This window comes from Trachinotus anak, unplaced genomic scaffold, assembly GCF_046630095.1.
Source record: "Trachinotus anak isolate AG129_WGS33_773 ecotype Australia unplaced genomic scaffold, CSIRO_AGI_Tana_v1 ptg000002l, whole genome shotgun sequence".
NCBI classification, from domain to species: Eukaryota; Metazoa; Chordata; class Actinopteri; order Carangiformes; family Carangidae; genus Trachinotus; species Trachinotus anak.
The window spans coordinates 28,287,528-28,308,336 of record NW_027273853.1 but is presented as its reverse complement, the minus strand read 5'-3'; the positions used below and the strand labels follow the sequence as shown (position 1 = coordinate 28,308,336).

The window sequence follows — 20,809 nt, the reverse complement described above, 5'->3', positions numbered from 1 at the left end:
TATTACCACATGTTTGAAAGGTCACAAATCTGCAGTGTTTGCGTCACTGTGTCCAACTCTGACAGGTCCATCCTGTAGCCCTGGTCTCCTAGAGAAGAACAATCTGATGTGTTATAAGATATAAATACAGAAACAGGGATGAAACAATAGGAAATTGTCTGAATTGGACGGAAAAATCTGCTGCGAGTCGAGGTTAGAGAATTTAGACAAGAGTGAGGATGTTCATGTTCAGTGTTATATTGATTCTTGTTTGGAGCTGGACTAAATGCAAAAAAAACAAAAGATCAAATGCAAATAAATACTGTGGCCAAAATATAAGACTGCACTGTGGGTGGAGGTTTGTGATTCACGTCAGAGTTTGTCCTCCATCTCTCACAAAACAAAGTCAAACATTCAAGATTCACGGAGAAGAATCTGGTTTAACAGTTTTACTGTGAAATCATCAATCAGCTGTTACAGCGAGCGAAAAGGAAAATTACAAGCATGAGAGCAAACAGTCAGAGGTAAATAAACAGAACTGTATCCACCCAACACTTCTGCAACCACAAACACATCGAACCAGAGCAGCAGCCTCCAGCAGGGTTAACTTTACACTTCCAAAACAAAACTATTAATAAAACATAAAATAAAAACGTAAAAAGGAAAAAGGAAGTTTCTCAGCTGCATCTTAATAATAAGTGATTTCCTTTAAATCTCTACTAAAACTCATTTTTACAAACTTGCAATTCTGCATTAACTGGTCTCAAAATCTTATTGTACCAATCATTTCTGACATGTTATTGTTTGTTTTTTATAAATCATGTAACGTTGTCTGGAAAAGAACTGTACAAATAAAGGCTGTTATCATTAATAGCCCTATTCAACAGGATATGCTACAATAACATTGCAATTACATGTTTTGAAAATAAAGTAAAATATTCAACGTTATCTCAGAGGTCTTGTGGTTGCACAACTTTCTGAAACCATTAGTCCATGTTTAAATACCCCCCCCGACCTGAACAGAACCAGTCTTCACCTAAAACATGTCGACTCTTAAACATCGTCTTTTATGGAACTGACTGTTGCACAAACTTTAGTGAACGTTTTTTTAAAGCTCAACTGTTGAACAAAAGCTGCGGTGTCCGTTTCCATTGACCATTGTGGTGCCCTTTCATGTCTCTAGTTTAGATTGATTTAGATAAGTTTACTTATTTAACTGCTTCCAAAGGTCACAAAAGGTTAAATTATTCATGAACCTTTTAGACATTCCCTTATTTTCCTCAAAATCCTTCATGTAGAAGAAGAGTTCATCCCAAAATGTAACTTTTGCCATCACCACTCTCTAATGGACAGAAAGTTCCTGAACAGGTGTCTGATGATCTGCTGGGTAAAGTCACGTCCTTCTTGTTTTGGAGGCTTTTGCCTTTAGTTTGGTTTTTAAACACATGATCAGTTGGTTTCAAGTCTTGGCCATATGTTCAGGGTCATTGTCCTTTAATTGCTGGACCAGGTCAAAAACCTAGTGTTTGTGTTTCAGCTCTTTGTTTGCTTCTCTCCTCCTCTCTGTTCTCACACAAACAGGATTTTAATACAGCTGAATTCACAATAAAGCTTTTCTCATTTACAAGTCTTCCTGATTCTGTTGTCAGACAATGGAACGAGTATGAAATAGTGACTGAAACGTGGCCCATTCAGATACATGTTAACCTCAGTCACCTCCAAGCTGCTGCAAAAATCTGGATTTTATAACCACGACATCGTCTGACAAAATCACCAAACACATCGGTTAAAGACAAAGACTCTGCTGTGATTTCAGCTGGATTTACTGTAAAATAATCACTCAGAGAGAAAGTTAGAAGCTCAGTAACGTCAGCTGCTGTGTGGTCAGCACAATGACTGTACGTACAGATGGACGATGCATTTCGGCCTCCACCCACTGTATGAACATGAAGCTAAAATATCACAGATACGGGCACCGCCATTCTGTGTTGGTGAAGCCATTCGGAGCCAGAGTCTGCACAGTAGTGACTGAGTTGTGAACCCGTGGAAACGAGGTCTCACCCATATGCAATCAGGAGTCAATCATAACATCACACCACCTTTGAACAGCATCAAATAACTTGACACTTAAATGTACATCAGTGTGATAACAACCTAAAATGACAGAAACTATATTTGGGAAGAACTTATTTGATGTGAACTTTGATTTTTTAGTTTGGTTCATGTCCCACCTGCTGACGCAGAGCAGGCGACAGCCAGCCAGCAGGGGGCGACATGTGGGCGGGACAGCCTAACTTCAGGCCTGCAGGGACATACTGGAGACCGTCATCCAGAGAAACCCGAGAGGTTTCTCCAGAAAGACGACAGACAAGCTGCAGGGTGCTAAAGGTTGCTAAAGGGTTCTGATCAGGTTCTGATAGGTCGGTTAATCTAGTGACAGAGGCACTAAGTTGACAACACTGCTTGTTCACACCAAATCATTTTGAAAGAGCAACAACCAATGGGGAAGCTCCAACGCTCTGCAGGCCGACCAATGGTCTGTCAACGACATTTGCATTTATACTGCCCCACTGTTGTTGTCCAGCCGAGAATAGGCTTTGAGTTATTCACATCTACTGTTTACCAAGGAAAGATATGAACAGGAATATTAAAAAGGCCAGAATAAAAATAAATCAAAGAAATGTAGCGAAATGCGTATTTACTGTCATAATTAATGAAATGCATTAAAAGAAGTTATTTGGCTTTTTGTTTTTAATAACTGACTTTTTTGTTTTTCATTGTGACAAACTGTATTGTACTGTACCTACTTCTTCTATAAGGAAACTGGCTTATAGAGTCCTGCAGGAATGAGTCCTGAAACCTGGAAAGTAGTTGCATTTCATCACTTCCTGTTCGCTCGTCCTGAAGTCTCTGGGTTTTTGGTTTGATTTCACTGGAATAAGGTCTGTGTTTAACACAAGCTAAAGACATTTTCACGCTGCTGATTGTATTTAGGCTTCAAACATCATAAAGTGCAGTCATTAGTGAAGATTATCCTGCTGAACAAAACCTGTCAGGATCAGAAACTGTTGACCATAAATATCTGGGCCGGCCTACACAGATACATCATCCCTGCAGCACTCTATTGTTCTTCAGTCTGACCATCACTGTGGTGGACAAAATAATACAACTGTCCACATACTGCAATACAAATCAACAGCACCACAAACTGCACCGAATCTACACCTCTCTAACACAGTTTAATGGGTGTTCCGAATAAACTCAGTATATAAATAAATCTCTACTGCCTTACATCACAGTCACCAGCTTCAGAAGTCAGATTCATCTCTGTGATTGTTCTGGAAGCTGCAGGTTGGTGCTGTATTCTACTGATTTAGTCACAGTCAAGAATGAAGGAATGGAAAAATTCAGCTCCTGGGGGGTTTCACTGACATGAAGGTGAGCAGATTCTGACTTAAGTTCTGGATGAACTCTTCCACAACATGGAACCATGACAGTCACATTACATCTTACTTTACACTTGACACAAACCTATCAGACTTGTTGCAGTCGGACACTTTTAATCTACATATTTAAACCTTAAAGTGACCAGCTGTGTGAGCTTCTTACCTGTAGTCAGTGTGTTACCTGCAGTAGATTCAGATCAGTACGCTGCCAGTTTAGAGAAGCAGCAGGAGCACCGGTACAGAGGCTGAGTGATGTGCACTTGTGCGTAGGGATACAGTCGTTCAGTGTTTGCAAAATGTAGTTCCAAAGGAAAGGGGCAGTTTGACGGCAAAACAAAGGGGTGAAAATATTCTAAATAAAGCGAACATTCAAACTGATATTAGTTTTTTTTTTCTGTGGGCATGTTTTAACATGGATAAAATACATGGATAAATCTTTTTTCTGTCCCTGTTCACAGCAGCACATCACTCAGCCACACTCAGAATCAATGATACACTGACTATAGATGAGTACCTCACACAACCCCACTCCAAATAACCTGAAATTATCACTTCAAGGTTCTAAATAATTCACCAGATTCTCTGCAGTTTCTAATCCTAGATCCATATCAGTACAAACTTCAGTATTAAGGAGGTCAGAGGTCACAGCACCAACACAATAGATGACACAAATATTCCTGTGAGCCTAAGATCATAATAGATAACTGGGGTGTTGGGAAAAGACATGAAAGACGGTATTTTTTAGTGGTTCATCAGCGATACTCTTCAGTCACTGTCACTGCCGCTCTCTGAGTTCACATACCAGTTGTCCTCTCCTGTGTTTTCCACAAACCACGGACCTGCACACAACAACACAAACAGTACAGACATCAGTTCAGTGTAGCAAGACAATTACTTCACATTATTCTCTGGTATCACAGAAACTCTGGTTCTTACCGGAAGGTGCTGTGTCCTCTTCCTCTTCAAAGTGCTCCATGTTGTAACTCACAAAAATATTCTGTAGGAACAAACAGTAAAGTCCATCATGACATTTAACCCCTGACTTTCTGCAGCTGCACACACCCTGGGTTAAAACATATTTCTGCTGTGGAATAAACTCCAGTACCTTGTTCCTGGTGAGCTTTTCCCAGCATCCCTGCTGCTGTTTGACCAGTTTGAGGACTGGCTCGTTGGACTTCATTTCCCAGCAGCAGCGGTCCGCAGCGACGTTGGCCTGAAGCTCCAGGTCAGCTCTGTAGGACCGACCGTCCACTCTGCCACTGAACACAATCAAGAGAGAGAGAGAGAGAGTTAACCTGATCTTTCTGACTCACGGATCTGTTTCATTTACCGTCATCACAGTCCGAGCAGTTCTCTGCCGCAGGCTGTTCAGCACCATCCTCAGGAACACCTCAGTTTGTCTCACCTCTCCTCAGGATGACCTCCCCCAAGTCCTCGGGCAGTCATGAGGCCGAGTCCATCGGAGGGTAACAAGTCTGAGGCCAACGCACAGTGTGTACTAACACCTCAGTGTAAGTGTGCTGAAGTGCAAAGACTAAATTAATGATATATCTCCTTATTTTATACACTGACTGAATAATCACTGTCAGAATGGAGTTAAATAGAACCATACAGGCATATGGAGATCTTCAAAAGTGAGGACAGGTGTCTTGTCACTGTGAGGCTGCAGGTGACGGCCCCCAAGAAATACTTCGGCACAGAACCTCAGTACAAACCTGTTTTTACACTTTTGTACAGATGAAAAAAAAATAAAACAGATTAATTGGTGATCTTTTTCTTTAACTTTGGGACAAAGCAAACTTCACAGAATGTCAATGTAAACTTAAGTATAAAAACAATATTTCAGACCTGAAGTAATGGACTTTCACTGAGTTCATTTCTTAATTCGTCAGATTTCTTCTGAGCAGTTACATTTATTAACAGCACACAGCTTTATAGAACACTTTTTGCTGTATAGAATATATTTAGCTTTATTTTGTTATTAATATTATTCCTGTTTTTGGAAAATATTTTTTCTACTCTTTCGTCCTCTTGCCCAGACACAAGCACGTGTTCCCTCACTGGCTTCTCACTTATGAACATGGCCAACAGAGGCTGTTCAGACTCGGTGCTGAGCCGGAGCTGCCACTGCCAGGTATTGAAGCTCAGGTGTGTGAGAGTCTTGCCCCAGTATCACCAGTGTGCCCTACATGTTCCTGAGCACTGAAAGCTGTGATATGTCCTTGTTAGTGCTGATTTGCTGAATTCTGCAGCAAACACCAGCGTTAACTAGCAGCTTTAGTTTTCTGATGTTTTCGTTGGACAATGTGAGGTGCAGTATGTCACAGCAGCAACACAGTGCGACTGTTGGTGGGTGGCAGGATGACATCCAACTGTTGTACAATAACCATGTGACAATAAATACTGATTTTAAAACATTTTATTACAAGCTAAAGTAATTCAGAAGAGGAAGCAAAAGACAGTTGTAGTCACAGAAACTAATGTAAGTACTTAATGAATCCATGGAGTCACTGTAGCAGAACTTAATCAAACATTACCTGTAAAAACCACATTTATCTCTGAATGAACTCAATCTAATCTCTAACCTGATGTCTGCAAACACTTTGTGTCACATGATCTAACAGATGCATTCGATTTTATCCTTAGCCAAGATACTGTGAAGCTCTACTTTCAGAAACAACACACTGCAGTGTAACTTTAACGTCCCAACAAAGTAAAGTGACAGACTCTGTGGATGAGGTTTCATTATTAACTGTGACGCAGAACCATGTCCGATGACAAACAGAAACAAGTCGTTTTCTTGGCCATGGTTTAAACTTGTGGTTTAAACTCGTGTGTGTGTGTTTAATTCACACAGAGGCTAGCCATGCTGAACATGTACCCGCTGCCACCGGTGTAAAGTGCTCTGGATAAAAAGCTCCACTGACTGTTGGATGTGATTTGAAGTAAGTGAGGGATCACTGGTGGTCTGCTCCTGACAGACCTGTAGACGACTCTGTCTGGGTAGAAGTCACAGCGCTGACTCTCTGGGTTCATCAGCTTCACCGTTACAATCACGGAGTCGGACGTCTGGTACCAGCGCACCTGAGGATGGAAACTGAAACAGCCACAGGGGAAAAAATACATTTAACATTTAGTCTGAAAATGAACCAACACTTCAAATTCAAATTTTCTTCTTCTGCTTCAAACACTAAACAACTTATGTTCCACTTCTATAGTCTGAATCACCCACTGCAGGTTTTAAGAGGCAAGACTACCTGCAGGTTTGTTCCAGTGTATTTGTGTATTAATGTATTTGAGAGAACACAAGTAGTAAAAGAGAATTTCAACTCTAATATCCAGAAAAGTTGTTCTGCACCTTTTTGTGGCATCATCACTGCCTGTTGCATTCGTGCTGATGTTGACCTGATGGCTGTTGCTTTGACCGTCACCTGCTGGCAAACCTGCACACACACACACACACACACACACACAATATGAATATCAAAAAATCCTCTAACATTGTCACAGTAACATAAGATTAATTACACTGTTCTTCATATTTGATGATCCATGTGACCAACATGATGCTATGATCTTCATTTCTGACTGAAGTTTACACTGTGTCAGCTTGATTTTTACCATTATCACAGGAGTGGAGAGGAGCAGTGAGACCGACTGTGGGGCAAAGTTCTCCTTCATCTCTGTTCCTATGTTTCAGAATCAACAGACAAACTAAGGTTAGACACTCATTCCTCTGAGGGACCCTCAAGTTAAGTTTAAATGTGTGTGTCTGTGTGTGATGGTTGTTTTCTGTGACTGAACTCTCTTCTTTAGACGCTGTATCTGTGTCATTTCTTCTCAGATCTCAATGACCGTTTCCTGATTCTTTTACTGAAGACTTAAAACAGACCCTAAACTTTTTGTTTATTTTGTGCTAATCTTAAACCTTTGAAATCTGCAAACATTCAAACTCATTTTGAGTAACGACACCAACCTCGTGGTCTGTTCAGCTGACTTCAGATCAGAACTGTGGTTGCTCCTCTGTTGATTTGCAGCCCAGATATCTGACAGGGATTTCTGATCTGGGACCAGGTGGAGTTCAGGTGCTGGTGGTGCAGAGACCAGGGACTGGTTCACTGAAGACTCTGGACTTAATGGCTCACATGGCTCGAGTTGAGGAGGGTCAGCGAGTTTCCTCTCAGCTGCCCTGAAGACTTCAGCCAGAACTTCTCCCTCAGCTTTGATCCTGACCTCCAGAGACACTGAAACATCCTCCGACCTACAGACATCAACAACAAGCTGCTTCAGTCCTCACTTGGTGAAGATGGCTGGTAAATAACCCTGACACGTGCTCTCCACTCAGCCCACCTCTCCCACAGCTGAGTTGGTTCAGTGTGTCCTTACCCTGAAATGTCACCCGCCTCGCCTTCCTGGCGCAGCGCCCTCAGCAGGTCCAGATGCTCCGGGTTGTTGACTCCCATCCCAGTATTCAGGATCTCAGACTGGACGCTGTATTCGTTGATGACAGTTTTCATACCCGGCACTTGGGTCAACCGGACCTCAAAACACAGGGAACAACCAAATTTGCTGGAACCCAAACCAGTCCAGAGTTCACAGTACTGAACATACAGGCTGAAATTAGTTTCCTCGTGAAATCTACTTTTGGATTAGAGAACCATTACAAACCATAGACAGTGGACACTCTACTAAGGAAAATCTGAATAATTATTTGACCAATCAGTGACTGTATGAGGAGATGATTGACAGGTGAAAACTCACCATGGGATCAACAAACACAGTGTTTCCCAGACTGAGAACTGCTCTGGCCCGGTGCTGCAGACCTCGGATCTTCTGGCTCACGGCTCTGGTGACCTGCGGGACAAAAAGTGTCTGACTACATGACCAGCACACAACCGGTGTCTTTACAGAGGACTAATCTTTCAGCATTGAGACTGGAACAGACTGGGCCTGTGGGTTTAGTTTGGAGCTACGATGCCTGTGTACCTTTCCTGACTCCAGGAAAAGCCAGAAACCTCAGCACTGATGTTTCTGAGCTTCTTCTACTAAACTCAAGTCTGAGAACAGTTTTAATGCCAGTCAGGTTGAATTTAAGGACCATTTTCACTGTGGAAATACAACTGAAAAACTGACACTCTCTCAGTCTATCCATAATTAAGTGAAAGTCTGCAGAACTGGACTGGTTTCTTTTTTCACTGTATTCAGCAGTTTCTAAAATCCAGTAAACTCAATCTCATCCTGCTCTTGTTCTTGTAGTTTTTATTGTTTGTTGATTAAATATTGTTATCAAGCTTCTAAAGACCCCTCAGTTGATTTTAACCCAGAAAGTCAAAGTCATCAGTATAATGGATGAAATGGTTGGATGGAAGTTCATTAATAGAGGCAATGAGATCCACAGATGGTTGTTATGTGTTTGTGTAAAAGTGAGCAGGAACCTTTGGGTGCCAGTCGATCTCAGCGTCCACTGGTTTGACCCTGCAGACGATGATCTCCACGGCCTGGCCGGGTAGAGAGTGAAACTGCTCTGGCAGCTGAAGGATCTGATGGGATTTCACCTCCTCCTCTTTTCCAACATCGACAAACCGAACAAAGACCCTGAAAAACAGGCTGTCACCTCTGTTGGGCACAGAGAGGATCTTCACCCTGCCAAGGAGCACACACCGACATTAGAGGCATTTTCCGGTAGAGCTCAAAAACAGACAGGCCTATACTGATGTCAACAGAGAAATTAGCTACAGTTTACAAATCAGTCAAATAAAAAGAAACCAAACGATATCATTTTTAATGAGCTAAAAATTCAGCATCACTAGTGTGACTGAAATGTTTCTAGCCTGCAAATCTGCTTCTGCGCGGTCGCCTCCTGAGGTTGTATCTAATTATCATGTCAGACCTGTGGAAGACGTCATCCTCCTGCACGGCGTACAGGCCTCCCTCCAACAGCTCATTGGCTCCTGGTTTCTTATCGGCATAGAAAGAAGCCATCTCAGACGCAAAGCAATCAAAACCACCGTCCTCTTTCCTGACGATACGACCATAGAAGACCGACGCCGTTTTGATGTAGAGAGGTATAACCTGAGACACAACACAAACTTCACTGTACTCATGGATTTGATGTAGCAACAGATGAAACTGTGGTTGCTTTATTAAAATATTTTGTTTATTCAAAAATCTTTTTATCAGAATATTTTCTGAGCCTCTGTTTCACATAATAGAGAAACGTTCATTTATTTGAAATAAAAGATCTGATTATTACTTCAAAGAATGAGATGTAAACTTAGAGACAACATGACCAGAGCAGAAATCAAGCTTATGTTTGTGCTTTGGCAGTTTGTGGTTAATAAAGACGTTCTGTGTTCTCAGAGGCAGATATTTCTGATTTATAGTCCAAAGCTCACAAAACAAAACACTAAGATGTGAACATCCTCACTTCTATGACTCCAGACGCAGGGAGCTCAGACTGATCCAGCTGGGAAATGAACCTGTGACGATCGGGACACGCACTGCTGTCTCTGCAGAGGACGACACACACAATCACATTATACATGTTTTATCACATTGCAATATTCTAGCGTATGAAACATTTTCTCTTCTGAATAATTCAAAAATGTTTTTGGTATTTGACCTTCTAGTTTAGATATTACATATTAGAGATATTAGATATGAAGAGGACAACACAGACACTCACAGGAAACATTAAAAAAAGAAGTGGTAAAATATAAACCACTGAGTAGTTTATCATTATTTGCAGACCTGCAGACTCCAAAGCTCTTCAGGTAGCTGCAGAGAGGTCTGTTGGTCTTCTGGTCTTCCCGGACCACGTGGACGCCCTGAGCGAAGGACAGTAGCTCAGGAGGCAGCGTGGCGTTGGTTCGTCCCAGGTAACGCAGAACCCCGACCACGTGACGGGCGTTCCTCTCTGAAATCAGCAGCACTGACCGGGTGACATGAGGGCAGCTATCTGTTTGATCCTGGGAGGAAACCTTAGAGGAGAACCAGAATGATTTCATCCAGGGCGTCTGTGATGCTGCAAATGTGGATACTGAGACTGGTTACATCACCACGTTCATCATTTAAACATGAAAGAAGATTTTATCCTCAGAATAACGACTTGTTCTTACTCGTTCTGAGAGGTTTCTGAAGTTTTCCGCCATGCAGAAGACCCGACTGCCAAACAGTTTGGGAGAAGTGGGGAAGCCATAGTGGACGACACAAGTTGCATCTCTGATCCCAAAACACTTCAGACACTCGTTGGTGGTCACTAAAGGTCAAAGGTCAAAAACACAGAGGAGGAAATTCAGTGAATGGCTCCAAATATTTTTAGTGATAATCAGGGTGGTCCTGATAAAATCTAGCAGAAATATATTGAATTTACCCAGAATAACATGAGTGCTGGGGCCAATGTCTTTCCTCCACTGCTGGATGACAAAGTCAAACTCGTGCGTTAACTCCTCGTGGGCCTTGAGGCAGAACGCTGATTTGTTGCCGACGGCCTGAGGATCAGAAGAGAAGCTGGTAAACTTGCTCTTTCCACTGTCAGATGTCCTGGTTGCACCCCGTGTGTAATGATGCATGTGGATGTAGAGTGATAATGGAACAGGAGTTTTTGCACTTGCTAATAAAGGACTTTCATCCCTGTTATTGAAAACAAATGTGATGGTGTCTCTTGTTGCTGCATTACATTCTATTTTGAGGCTGCACCTGGTGGTCAGATTTATCTCTCTGCTCCACATCACTACAAATAAAATGTCTCTTAATTTGTTAATATGCCAATGTGTGGCAAAGACACGTCTACTACTTCACAGTGGGATGAGACATACGTCAAGGTTTACAAATGATTTGGGCAGACAGTAGTACTTACTAGTACTTAGTAGTACTCCTAAAAAGATTTACAGCACTGGGAGAGGCTAACTTGTTATTTCACCTTGAACACATCTTCCACTTCCTGAGCAGAGTTGGTGATGATCAGAGTCTTCTGGCTGACAACTGGGTTGAAATCCAACATGCCGAGCAGCTCTGAGATCTTACTGTTCTCTAGCGTCATGAGGATGATCTGTAGAAGAGAAACATTCATGAACATCACTGAAAATCTCATTAGTCAGCACTACAACTTATAACAGTGAGTTTATGTGTTTTCTTACAGTCTGTGTAGACCACATCTAAAACACCCACACATCACACATTTCTCTGACTAGAAACCAACTTTCTATAATGGAAATGAAAAACTGGATTGTGGCCACATGTTGTTGCTGTAACGACTGACCTGCTGAACGTTACCATAGAGAGCAGCTTCCTCAGGGACGGTCATTACAATGCATGGGTAGGGCATGTGATTGGTTAACAAACCCTCCATGTGACTGGTCCATCGCTTTGCCACGGCAACAAGCTGCTGAGGACAGGAGGCCTTCTCCTCGCTGCAGGTCACCTTCTGGAAATGCTGCAAAATGGTCACCATCTAACAGGAGAGTAATCACGTCTTAAGAAATGCTTCAGGGCTCCAGAGTCGGACCATTCTTTGAGAGTGTGCATTCATGTGCGTGCACTCTTAGGCTGTTCTGGCGCTCCTGCGGCACAAACAAAGTCTCGACTCAGACAGCTGATGATGAGACAGCAGGTTGTGCCAGGGAGAGAGCAACTGAGCCAGTGAAGAAGCTAGTGCAGCACCTGTGGTTGTGGAACAAGGGGGATGCCATATTTTGTGTGTATTGTTGGCAATGTGACCCGTCCACTGTGGGCAACTCTGAACTAGTTACCAGATCAACACAGTGTAAGGCTGAAGCTTTGAAGTTACCATTACAACAGCCATTGGCTGATGTTAAATCCACTCTGCAAAATCTATCTTTATTTTTGCATTACTGTTAAAAGACAGTTTTGTCTTAGAAAAGAAAGCAGACATTGTCAAGTAGCTTTTCAGAAACTAGAGTGTTAGAGAGTCCACATCACATCATTTTCAGACATGATCCCTGACTGTTCACCTGGTCTGGAGCAAGAGTAAAGAGCCGGTCGGCTCCGTCCAGCACCAGATGATACAGACGCAGGAACATGAAGCAGTGACAGGACAGCAGGCGGACCAGACTGAAGGGAGTGGTCACTAACAGCAGGCCTGGTTAAAAAACAAAAAGGGGATTTTCCATAATAACCTGACAAATGTGGAGTTATTAGCTGAGCACTAGCAGACCAAGATGATTGAGACTGTACTTTGCTCACAGTTTTTTGGGATCTTGACGGTCTTGGCCTCGTCATTCCTGGCACCCAGCAGCACAATGACCGGGTGGAGGGTCTGGGTGAGCTTGCTCTCTTCCAGCAGGTCATACACTGCCTGGACCTTCTCCCAGCCTGGACACAGCAGCACCGCTATGGGCTGGACACCAAAGATCAGAACATCAGCCTCTGAAAACAACAATAACTAGATGACTGAAAGGAGTCAGTGAAGTGATGGTGCTGAATGGAGGTGAATTTTACAGTTGTGTTGTTTAACATTAGATTCAGTCGGAAGCAGCCCGGGGATTAAATAAGCCAGTTTTGTTCAGTAAACACCTCCCTCACTGGTGCTGATACGCTCACCCCTGAGCTGGAGGTGAGGGAGCTGAAGATGGAGTTGAGCAGGATGTGGGTGAGGAGCGGGGCGAGGTAGCTGAGCGGCTGCTCAGCATTGTGGGAGATGATGATGGTGTTGCATCCTCGTGCCACAGCTGGCCAGCTGTAACAGTCAGCTGGAGACAGAGTGGTGTACTGCTTCCTCCGCAGCACCTGGAGACAGAACAGATTATACATGTGGCTTTGTTTCAGTGTGAATACACATCCTTCCCACAACAAAAGAACACCCCCGGTCTATTTCCATCAGTCGTTGTCCATCATCAGCTTTTGTGTCAGTGACAGTTGTGGCTGATCGGGGGAAGGTCACTGATGGATCTGGAGCCAGACTAACATCAGACAAACATCTTTCTTCTTCTTTGGTCTCTGTCGCCAAAACAGCCACTCTGCCAAAAGCCAGCCAGAGCAACATTTGACACCCAGACACTGACTGGTCCCTGGACTCTGCACTGTAGACTGTGGTGGCAGCTGGGGTTGGTACTGACGGCCTCTTGTCAGCTTGACAGCCACCAAAGAATCAAACAGTTGTTGCCTTTGTCAAATTGTCTCAAATGTTCCCGGTCTGGTGATGAATCATTAAAACACTTGTTCTTTCAAATAAATACTGAATAAACCTGCACTTTTTGTGGCTCTAACAAGATTCTTACTGTACCTATTAATGTAAATATTTCTCACTTTTGGCTGGTGTTGACAGAAAATACACTTCTGTCTGTTACAGCTGGACAGCAACATATCAGAATATCAGAAAACGCTGTATTAAGCTGCTGCTATTGTGAGCCAAACATTTCCTGCTGCTGCAGCTTCACATTAACCCGATTGGGTCTCTCTGTTTGAGATCAGACCTCTTCTTATCCTAGTAACCTGTTACTGGATTTACAAATCCAGTGCAAACCCAACAAGATGGAAACAAACATATTAACAACAACACACTTTATTGTAGTGTTCAAAATAGTAACAAAAAGTAAAATTAAGATCAGGGTTCTCTCTCATATCTTTTTCATAATTTTCCAGACCCAGGAAAAAGCTCTTGGTAATAAATAACTGGAATCGTTTCAACGGTAAAACCATTTTCAGAACAAGTTATTTAAGTTGTTGTGACACCTTGTTTTTCATATCTCTCGTAAACTCTTAAAGTCTCCTAACATTGGTTTTTCTCTTATTTTGGTTTAATCTCATTTTCATGTCTACACAGCCTCAAAACAAAACTCAGATCACATTCTTGTTTACCCAGCGAAGAGCATCAGTGACGGGGGCGTCATCCAGACTGGTGCAGGGCTCAACTGGGAGGGCAGAGTGCACCAGAATTCCACTCCTCCTGGGATCACTGGGAACAGCCTGAGGACAGTCAGGAGACAGGACGAAGAGACATTAGACAATGAATATGGTGACAACATCGTATCCATGCTGCGGTTTGCTAATGTTGCATCAGCAGCAGCACAGCCACACTTGAGTTGAAGATGTTTTTGTCTTGTCGATTGAACCAATACATCAACTACAGTTTAGGTCAATTTTCAAAACTGGGCCACCTCACCTGAAATAAACAACACCTGCACAAACATCATAAAACACTTCTATTTAAACGTTGTTTAAATAGCGTCCTGTGTTGTTTATCAAGTTCAGGGTGAAACTAGAAATACTACCACATCATCGACAGCATCTGGATCAGGGATCAGAGGCTCCGGGTTCAACCACTCCAGAAGCCTGTGGCCAGACACAACAGTCAGAATTTAAAAATCTTTAACAATGACAAAAAAAAAATACAACATAACATTTCATGTGTTTTTTCACCTAAGATACTATTTTACTATTATTTTTTACGATTTTTGGACACAATTCAATTTTTTTACTTGTTAACTTTCCCTTTATATTACTTACAAGCAATCACACTACTTAATCGATAGCATGGTTTGGTATTACTCTCAACTATTATAATAACTTTCAGGCTGAGCATCCGGATATTCATTGCCATTATCAGTTAGTGCACTCTAGAGGAAACACTCCTGTCTTGTTACATGTAACACTGACGTCTGAGGGGAAACACTCAGCATATTGAGTCTGTGAATCCTTCAGCTCACCGTGAACAGACCCTGTCGTCTTCACTCCTCCACGTCTTCTCTGCCTCTGCTCGTTCTGACTCCACTGAAGAAACGGAGCTGCTGAGAGACACAGCACAAGGTTTACTGGATGTTGTGTCTTCATGTGGCCGACATTCAACCTGACTGCAGTCAAAACCTGCAGCTCCACTTTTTCCACAGCTCAAAAGATAAATCAGTTAAAGCAGCTAAAGAGTGACGTTACTGAGGGCAACTGTTAAAGTGACATTAACATATTAAGTAAGAAAGTAATGATCCGGCACACACAGCTTCCTCATCTCATACGAAGCACTTCCTCTGCTGCTGTTACCAACTCACTGTTGTGTAAAGGGGGTAAACTGTGTAACAAAACATATATGGGAAATATTTTACGTACAATTTTAAAATCACACTTTAACAAAGAGAAAAGTAAGTGACACTTGATTGAACAGTGTATGAAGAGAAAGACGTGTTGTTAGCGTACACTTCCTGTCCTGTGCAGGCGCTGGAGGCTGCAGTCGTCTCTTTAGGTCGACAGTCATTCCGCTCTTCATGTTGGCTGGCCTGGAGGAAAACACAGCTTTTGGCTTTTGGCTCCACATTACCAGATTGCTCTATAGTTTCTTGCTATAGAGCCATAATTTATTCATTTTTTCAAAGAATTTCTTTTAGCATTTATGGGCCCCATCTTACATCCAGCACAAAGCACAAGTGTCTTTGCTAGTTTCAGACTGATGCAGCTGTCATTTTCCCGTCCAGCACCTGGATTGTTTAAATAGAAAATAAACTGAGTACCCTTTGTCTTTATTGGATAGAACAATATGGAACCAGACAGACAACAAGGGGAGAGAGAAAGAGGGGGATGACGAACAACAAAGGCTTCCAGCAGTGGACACTGCTGTTATGTCGTACACACCTTAACCATTTGGTGATCAGGACGATCACAATAATGTACTCACACTATGAGCTGCCTGCTGGTAGCTGCTGGCAGGATTCAGAAACTTCAAGAACCTGTAGGAGAGGAGGGCTCTCTCAGTATCAACCAGTTACATGAGGTGGTGTATAATGTGTGCTTGGTTTCAGCCTTTCAGGTGAGTTACTGTGTGCGACTGAGATCAACTCTCACTTGAACAGACTGAGGTTTTTGGTCAGAGCTGCAGCCAGAGAGGAGTCTGTGTCACCTGATGAGTCACTGAAACAACATCAGAGCAGGTCTTTTAGATTTACACACAAAGGCTTCACACACTGTGGCTTAACTCATCCTCACCTGTGTCTCTGAACCAAATGTGAGCTCACCTTTCTGGAGCAGCAGGGTCAGAGCCCTTCCTCGATTGGTTGCCTGAAGACAGTTCTCCTATGATGTCTGCCCTTCGGTCTCCCTCCCAGGTCTTCAGCTCATGGTGTGGGCTCTGAAACAGCAGAGAGGTCAGGATGTGTGGATATTCACTGCTGTACAGACAGTAATATAGTGAGAGGAGCTGCTGACCTGAGGTGGAGAGGGTCCTGTCAACCATTCAGTCGCTCCGCCTCCAACCACACCTTGTGACATCACAGAGGGTTTAACCAGTTTAAAGTGTTAATGCCACTAAGAAACAAATTCACTAAAGTATTTCACATTTTAATGAGAATTAAAAGTTTAGACACATGAAGAATTGGCTGAAAACAAGCATCAGTTCAGACATACTGGAGCTCTTGTAACAACAGGTCTGTGAGTGGCTGAAATAAAGCAGATTTCAGGTCAACACTCAGAGCAACAAAATCCTGCAAGGTTGGATGGTGGGTGGCTGAGGGCGGTGACTGCTTTGTTGTGACATCACAACGTTGCAGAAGTCCTGACGGCTGGTTTTAAGGCTCAGTTTCTGAATACAGGCTGTGTGCATTTCTCTGTGGACTGAGGGTTTGATACTTTCACAGTATTAACGTAGAACCTAGACCTGCTTTATAATCACAAACACATGGACATCTCACATTATACAGTATGGGACCATAGACTGTATATATGGGACCTTTGAAGAATCTGACCTCAATGTCCTTTCACTAGCTGCTCTGCGGTTTTCAGTCATATCGTATGATAATCAACGGATGGTATTATAAATCCTCAAATTCCCATTTTTCCTGATCACTTTAAGGGTTTTCATCCATGTTGGGTTCAAAGTTCTAAAAATGTTCATAAAATCGAAATTCAAGCATCTGCAATTACAAGAGAATGAAGAAAACTCCATCTGCTGATGAAGATCATGCAATATGATCAAAAGCTTTAAAATGGACCTTGAGTGAGACCATTTTGTCAACTGTTGCCAAGAATGAAAATGAGTTATCCAGAATATTATCCACTGTAGCTTTCAAATCATGCGTCTGCACAGCACACATGGATGTGTCCAGAAACCCAGTGTAGTATAACCTAATGCAGTCCACCCTCTTGTCCTGAGTATATAGGGCCCAATGACCCTGAAGGCTCATCTGTATATTTACCAGGAGGTGGCTGGGTTTGTGCTGCTGGCTTGTTTGAGATCGTGGACACAGTCTGGGTTAAGATGCTCGCGGACAGCATGACGGGAAATCGGTCCATCTCGTCCATCCCACTGTCTTCAGCTGACTCTCTGCTGTAATACGCGAACTTCTTGGCTACCAGGTCATCATTCACACAGATCTGAAAAACATGTAAGTAATGCAAGTAAAAACAGACACAACGTACTATAACTGTCAAACAAACAAGACGAAAGACAACAGCCAGTATAAACTGAACATCATCAACAATTTGTAGATATTAAAAGCAGATCTTATGTATGGTCTAACCTGCATTGCAGTGTTAAAACAAATTAAAATTTAAAACTCTCTTTCTGAATTAATGAGACTTCCTGTGTCATATAATAAGGGGGTCAAAGTTCACCTTGATATTCCTGATGGTAAGGTAGAGCTCAATGGAGGTAGAGTCTGAATCAGATTCAAGCAACACAGCCTCCGTCCATGTCGATGCTTTAATTTAAAAAAGGAAGCAAACTTTCAAAGTGACTCCTCAAGACTGTAAATACGTTTTAACATCAATCACACTGTACAACAGTTTTTAACACATCTCCAAAAACCGTTGTTGTTCATCCATCTGCCATGCTGCTCACCTTGCAGCAGGTTGTGCAGGTACAGTGTAGCTGAGCTGTCCCACTGAGTGGACGGACTGCAGAAGAGAAAAATAACACATGAAGCTGGAAATTCATTTAATTTCACAATACAGAAAAAAACTCACAACAGTCACAAATGGCTTAGGGAGAAAAAGATGTGAAAAGCAGAGGAGGAAGTGTGTGTTTCAGTACATCTCAACTTATTCAGATTTCAGATTTAAGGACTGTAGACATCCTAAAAACTGTTTAGTGTACTTTACAAGTCCATCAGCGGTTCAGTGGTAAGCAGCAATGTCTTACGTGAGCTCTGCCTTCTCCTCATAAACAGACACTCGCAGGGTTGTTGGTTTGATTCCTGCCAGGTGGAACCTCCTCACCCAAAAAGGCAGCTGGAGGAAGTTTTCTACAGCGATTCGGATCCTCATCAGACAGACGAAGACACAAAAGTTAAAAATCAAGCTGCACAGATGTACAATCACATACATACATACATACATACAGCATCTCCCTGGTAAGAATACTCTAAAATAACAGCATCTTCATCTCATGCCTTGATAAAAAAAAAAAATTCTAGGAAATACAGTTCGAGAAAAATAAGCTGTTAAAGGCCATTTAAGCTGTTACAATAAAACGGCAGTGGTCCAGTGATGAGGAGTGGTTGTTCTGATCTTACTGGTCTGAGGGGACGACGAGTCGTTCTCCATGGTCAACCAGGAGGCAGCGAGCCTTACAGGACACTGAGTCCATTATGATTGACTCCACCATGGCCCGACACCATGACTTCATCACCGACCAGTACACCACACACACCTGAGAGAGAACACGGTAACACGCACGTACAATTCACCTCAAGTCCAATTACGGCCACAGGAAGGAGCCTGTAAAAATATGGGTGAAGATAAACTGCAGGTGTGCATTACCTGTCCCTCCTCTATTGACGTGAGCTTCAGCTTGCGCAGGTCCTGAGTAACGTCATGGTAGAAGAGGTTCATCTGAGCCATCAGACTGTCATACTGTTCTGTCGTCTCTGTGTCGCCACCTAGACCACGAGCGACCCGACCCCAGAGGCAGGACGGGTTCTCAACCTGCACAGGCCAGAAGAAATGTTTCCGACAGGCACCAGAACCGAGTCCAGTTTTACTGACATACACTCGCTGTTCTCACGATTTCCAGTCCAACAACTTTTATACAGAAAGGCAAAATAAAGCAGATTCATGCTTATTTCAGAAACTATAAAATGTTGCAATTATCTATTCATAATGAACAAAAACTAAATCTAATGACTTCTGCCTGAAAGCAAAGAAAGAAGAAGGGAAAATAGCAAAGACATTACACAGGAAACAGAGGAAATACACTATACATGTTATGTCAATACACATTTTTGTCAAGTTTTGCTCTGTGGCTGTTTTTCGTGACCCAGTCACCCAAATTAAGGCAAAGCTTAATGAACAGGGTAAAATGTCTTTGACCAACTTTTTTAGTCCAATACATCCCCATGGTCCCATTACAGGCTCCTACTTAACAAATGTATATTTTACACATTTGAGACTATTTCTTTGAGAGACTTACAAAAGCAACATTGCAATGTGACAGTGCAACTTTAAAGGTTTAAGAATAACATAGTTTTAAAATCTAAAGTTGCCTGAAACACACAACACCAACACAGTGAAATTAATTAATCATATATTTCTATATAGGCTATAATATCCATTATTACAGATGGAATGTAGCATGTCCCTCAATACCTGTTTTCTTTTTTTTTTTTTTTTTTGCATAAATTTGACCAAGAGTCTTCCCGTACAGGACACATTTCATGTTGTAATTTTGTGCCTTTTCAATTTTCTTTTACCTCTTTTTAATTGGTTGTTTTGTGTTAGCACAATGCAATAAAGGTAAACTTTATGAATACATTTCAAAACATTGTCCTTGGGGAACTTACACAAGCACCACTGCAACCCAACAATTCCAATTTTTAACGTAATAAATTGTAAAATTGGCAACGATCGATAGGATGCAGCTTATCCACAGGTAGCGTTCACATTAATTACCGTTGGTGTTAGCTAATGTTACCTCCTGAAAAAACTCACTTACCTTCAGAATTGATATTTTCAGCATCGTGTGTGGGTTTTTTCAGTCCGCGTCGTAAAAACAACACACTGCAAGAAAACACAACCAGTTAACAGGACTGGCTGTAACACCTGTAGAACGGTGTGAGGCTGAACACCTGAGACTGACCCGCGGCTGTCGGCTAACGAACTAGCTACCGTTAGCTCACCGGCCGTTACACCAGCTCAGTAAAAACCTAAACTAAAAACGGAAGTAACTTAAGCCGACTTAGACATGCGTTCGTTTGTGTTCAGTTTTGTGCTTTTCCCTTGTAATTTACACAAAAACCCACCTGTTTGTGAGCTTCTTAACGGTGAACGTCGGTGATCCGTGAGGGAAGGAGAGAGGAGCAGCTCTGTCTCTGACCTCCAGGGGTCACCGAGGAGACAAAGCGCGGTTTCGTTATTCTAATTTTGATTTTAAACATTTTCATTTTTTATTTATTTTGCTGAGGAAGCACCCGGACCACTTACTTAAAAAGCACCATTAATGTTACTGA

At 42.4% G+C, this 20,809-nt stretch overlaps 1 protein-coding gene across 3 annotated transcripts; it reads right to left on the bottom strand.

The window, feature by feature from the left end:
• Positions 1 to 6: 6 nt before the first annotated feature.
• Positions 7 to 20,748, bottom strand: tdrd12 (tudor domain containing 12). Of its 3 annotated transcripts, none has more exons than XM_071460433.1 (37): positions 20,603 to 20,748; positions 20,296 to 20,360; positions 19,125 to 19,289; positions 18,878 to 19,014; positions 18,505 to 18,624; positions 18,205 to 18,260; positions 17,979 to 18,064; positions 17,561 to 17,738; positions 16,575 to 16,627; positions 16,385 to 16,497; positions 16,215 to 16,280; positions 16,048 to 16,099; positions 15,573 to 15,652; positions 15,092 to 15,172; positions 14,660 to 14,717; positions 14,244 to 14,351; positions 12,987 to 13,172; positions 12,630 to 12,783; positions 12,398 to 12,525; positions 11,686 to 11,877; positions 11,347 to 11,475; positions 10,798 to 10,915; positions 10,544 to 10,683; positions 10,176 to 10,405; positions 9,853 to 9,934; positions 9,316 to 9,497; positions 8,861 to 9,068; positions 8,187 to 8,279; positions 7,812 to 7,966; positions 7,402 to 7,686; positions 7,047 to 7,114; positions 6,784 to 6,868; positions 6,409 to 6,522; positions 4,531 to 4,684; positions 4,362 to 4,422; positions 4,228 to 4,264; positions 7 to 88 (listed from the first exon to the last, which is right to left on the bottom strand). In XM_071460433.1, exons 2-37 carry the CDS (start codon positions 20,317 to 20,319, stop codon positions 22 to 24), a joined length of 4,245 nt encoding a protein of 1,414 aa, XP_071316534.1. In that variant the 5' UTR covers positions 20,320 to 20,360; positions 20,603 to 20,748; the 3' UTR covers positions 7 to 21. The 3 variants fall into 3 exon arrangements, with proteins under 3 accessions (XP_071316534.1, XP_071316517.1, XP_071316525.1); XM_071460416.1 differs by having other exon boundaries at positions 14,657 to 14,717; positions 20,603 to 20,744; XM_071460424.1 differs by having other exon boundaries at positions 14,657 to 14,717; positions 15,092 to 15,169; positions 20,603 to 20,743.
• Between the last annotated feature and the right edge of the window lie 61 nt (positions 20,749 to 20,809).

Bases quoted from the DNA above. Each gene is read 5' to 3' on its own strand.
- tdrd12 (XM_071460416.1), bottom strand. From the start codon at position 20,319: ATGCTGAAAATATCAATTCTGAAG. The intron at 18,625-18,877 runs GTAAGATCAGAA...CTGTCTGATGAG, and splicing joins CTCGTCGTCCCCTCAGACCA to GATCCGAATCGCTGTAGAAA. The intron at 10,406-10,543 runs GTAAGAACAAGT...TTCTCCTCTAAG, and splicing joins TCAGAAACCTCTCAGAACGA to GTTTCCTCCCAGGATCAAAC.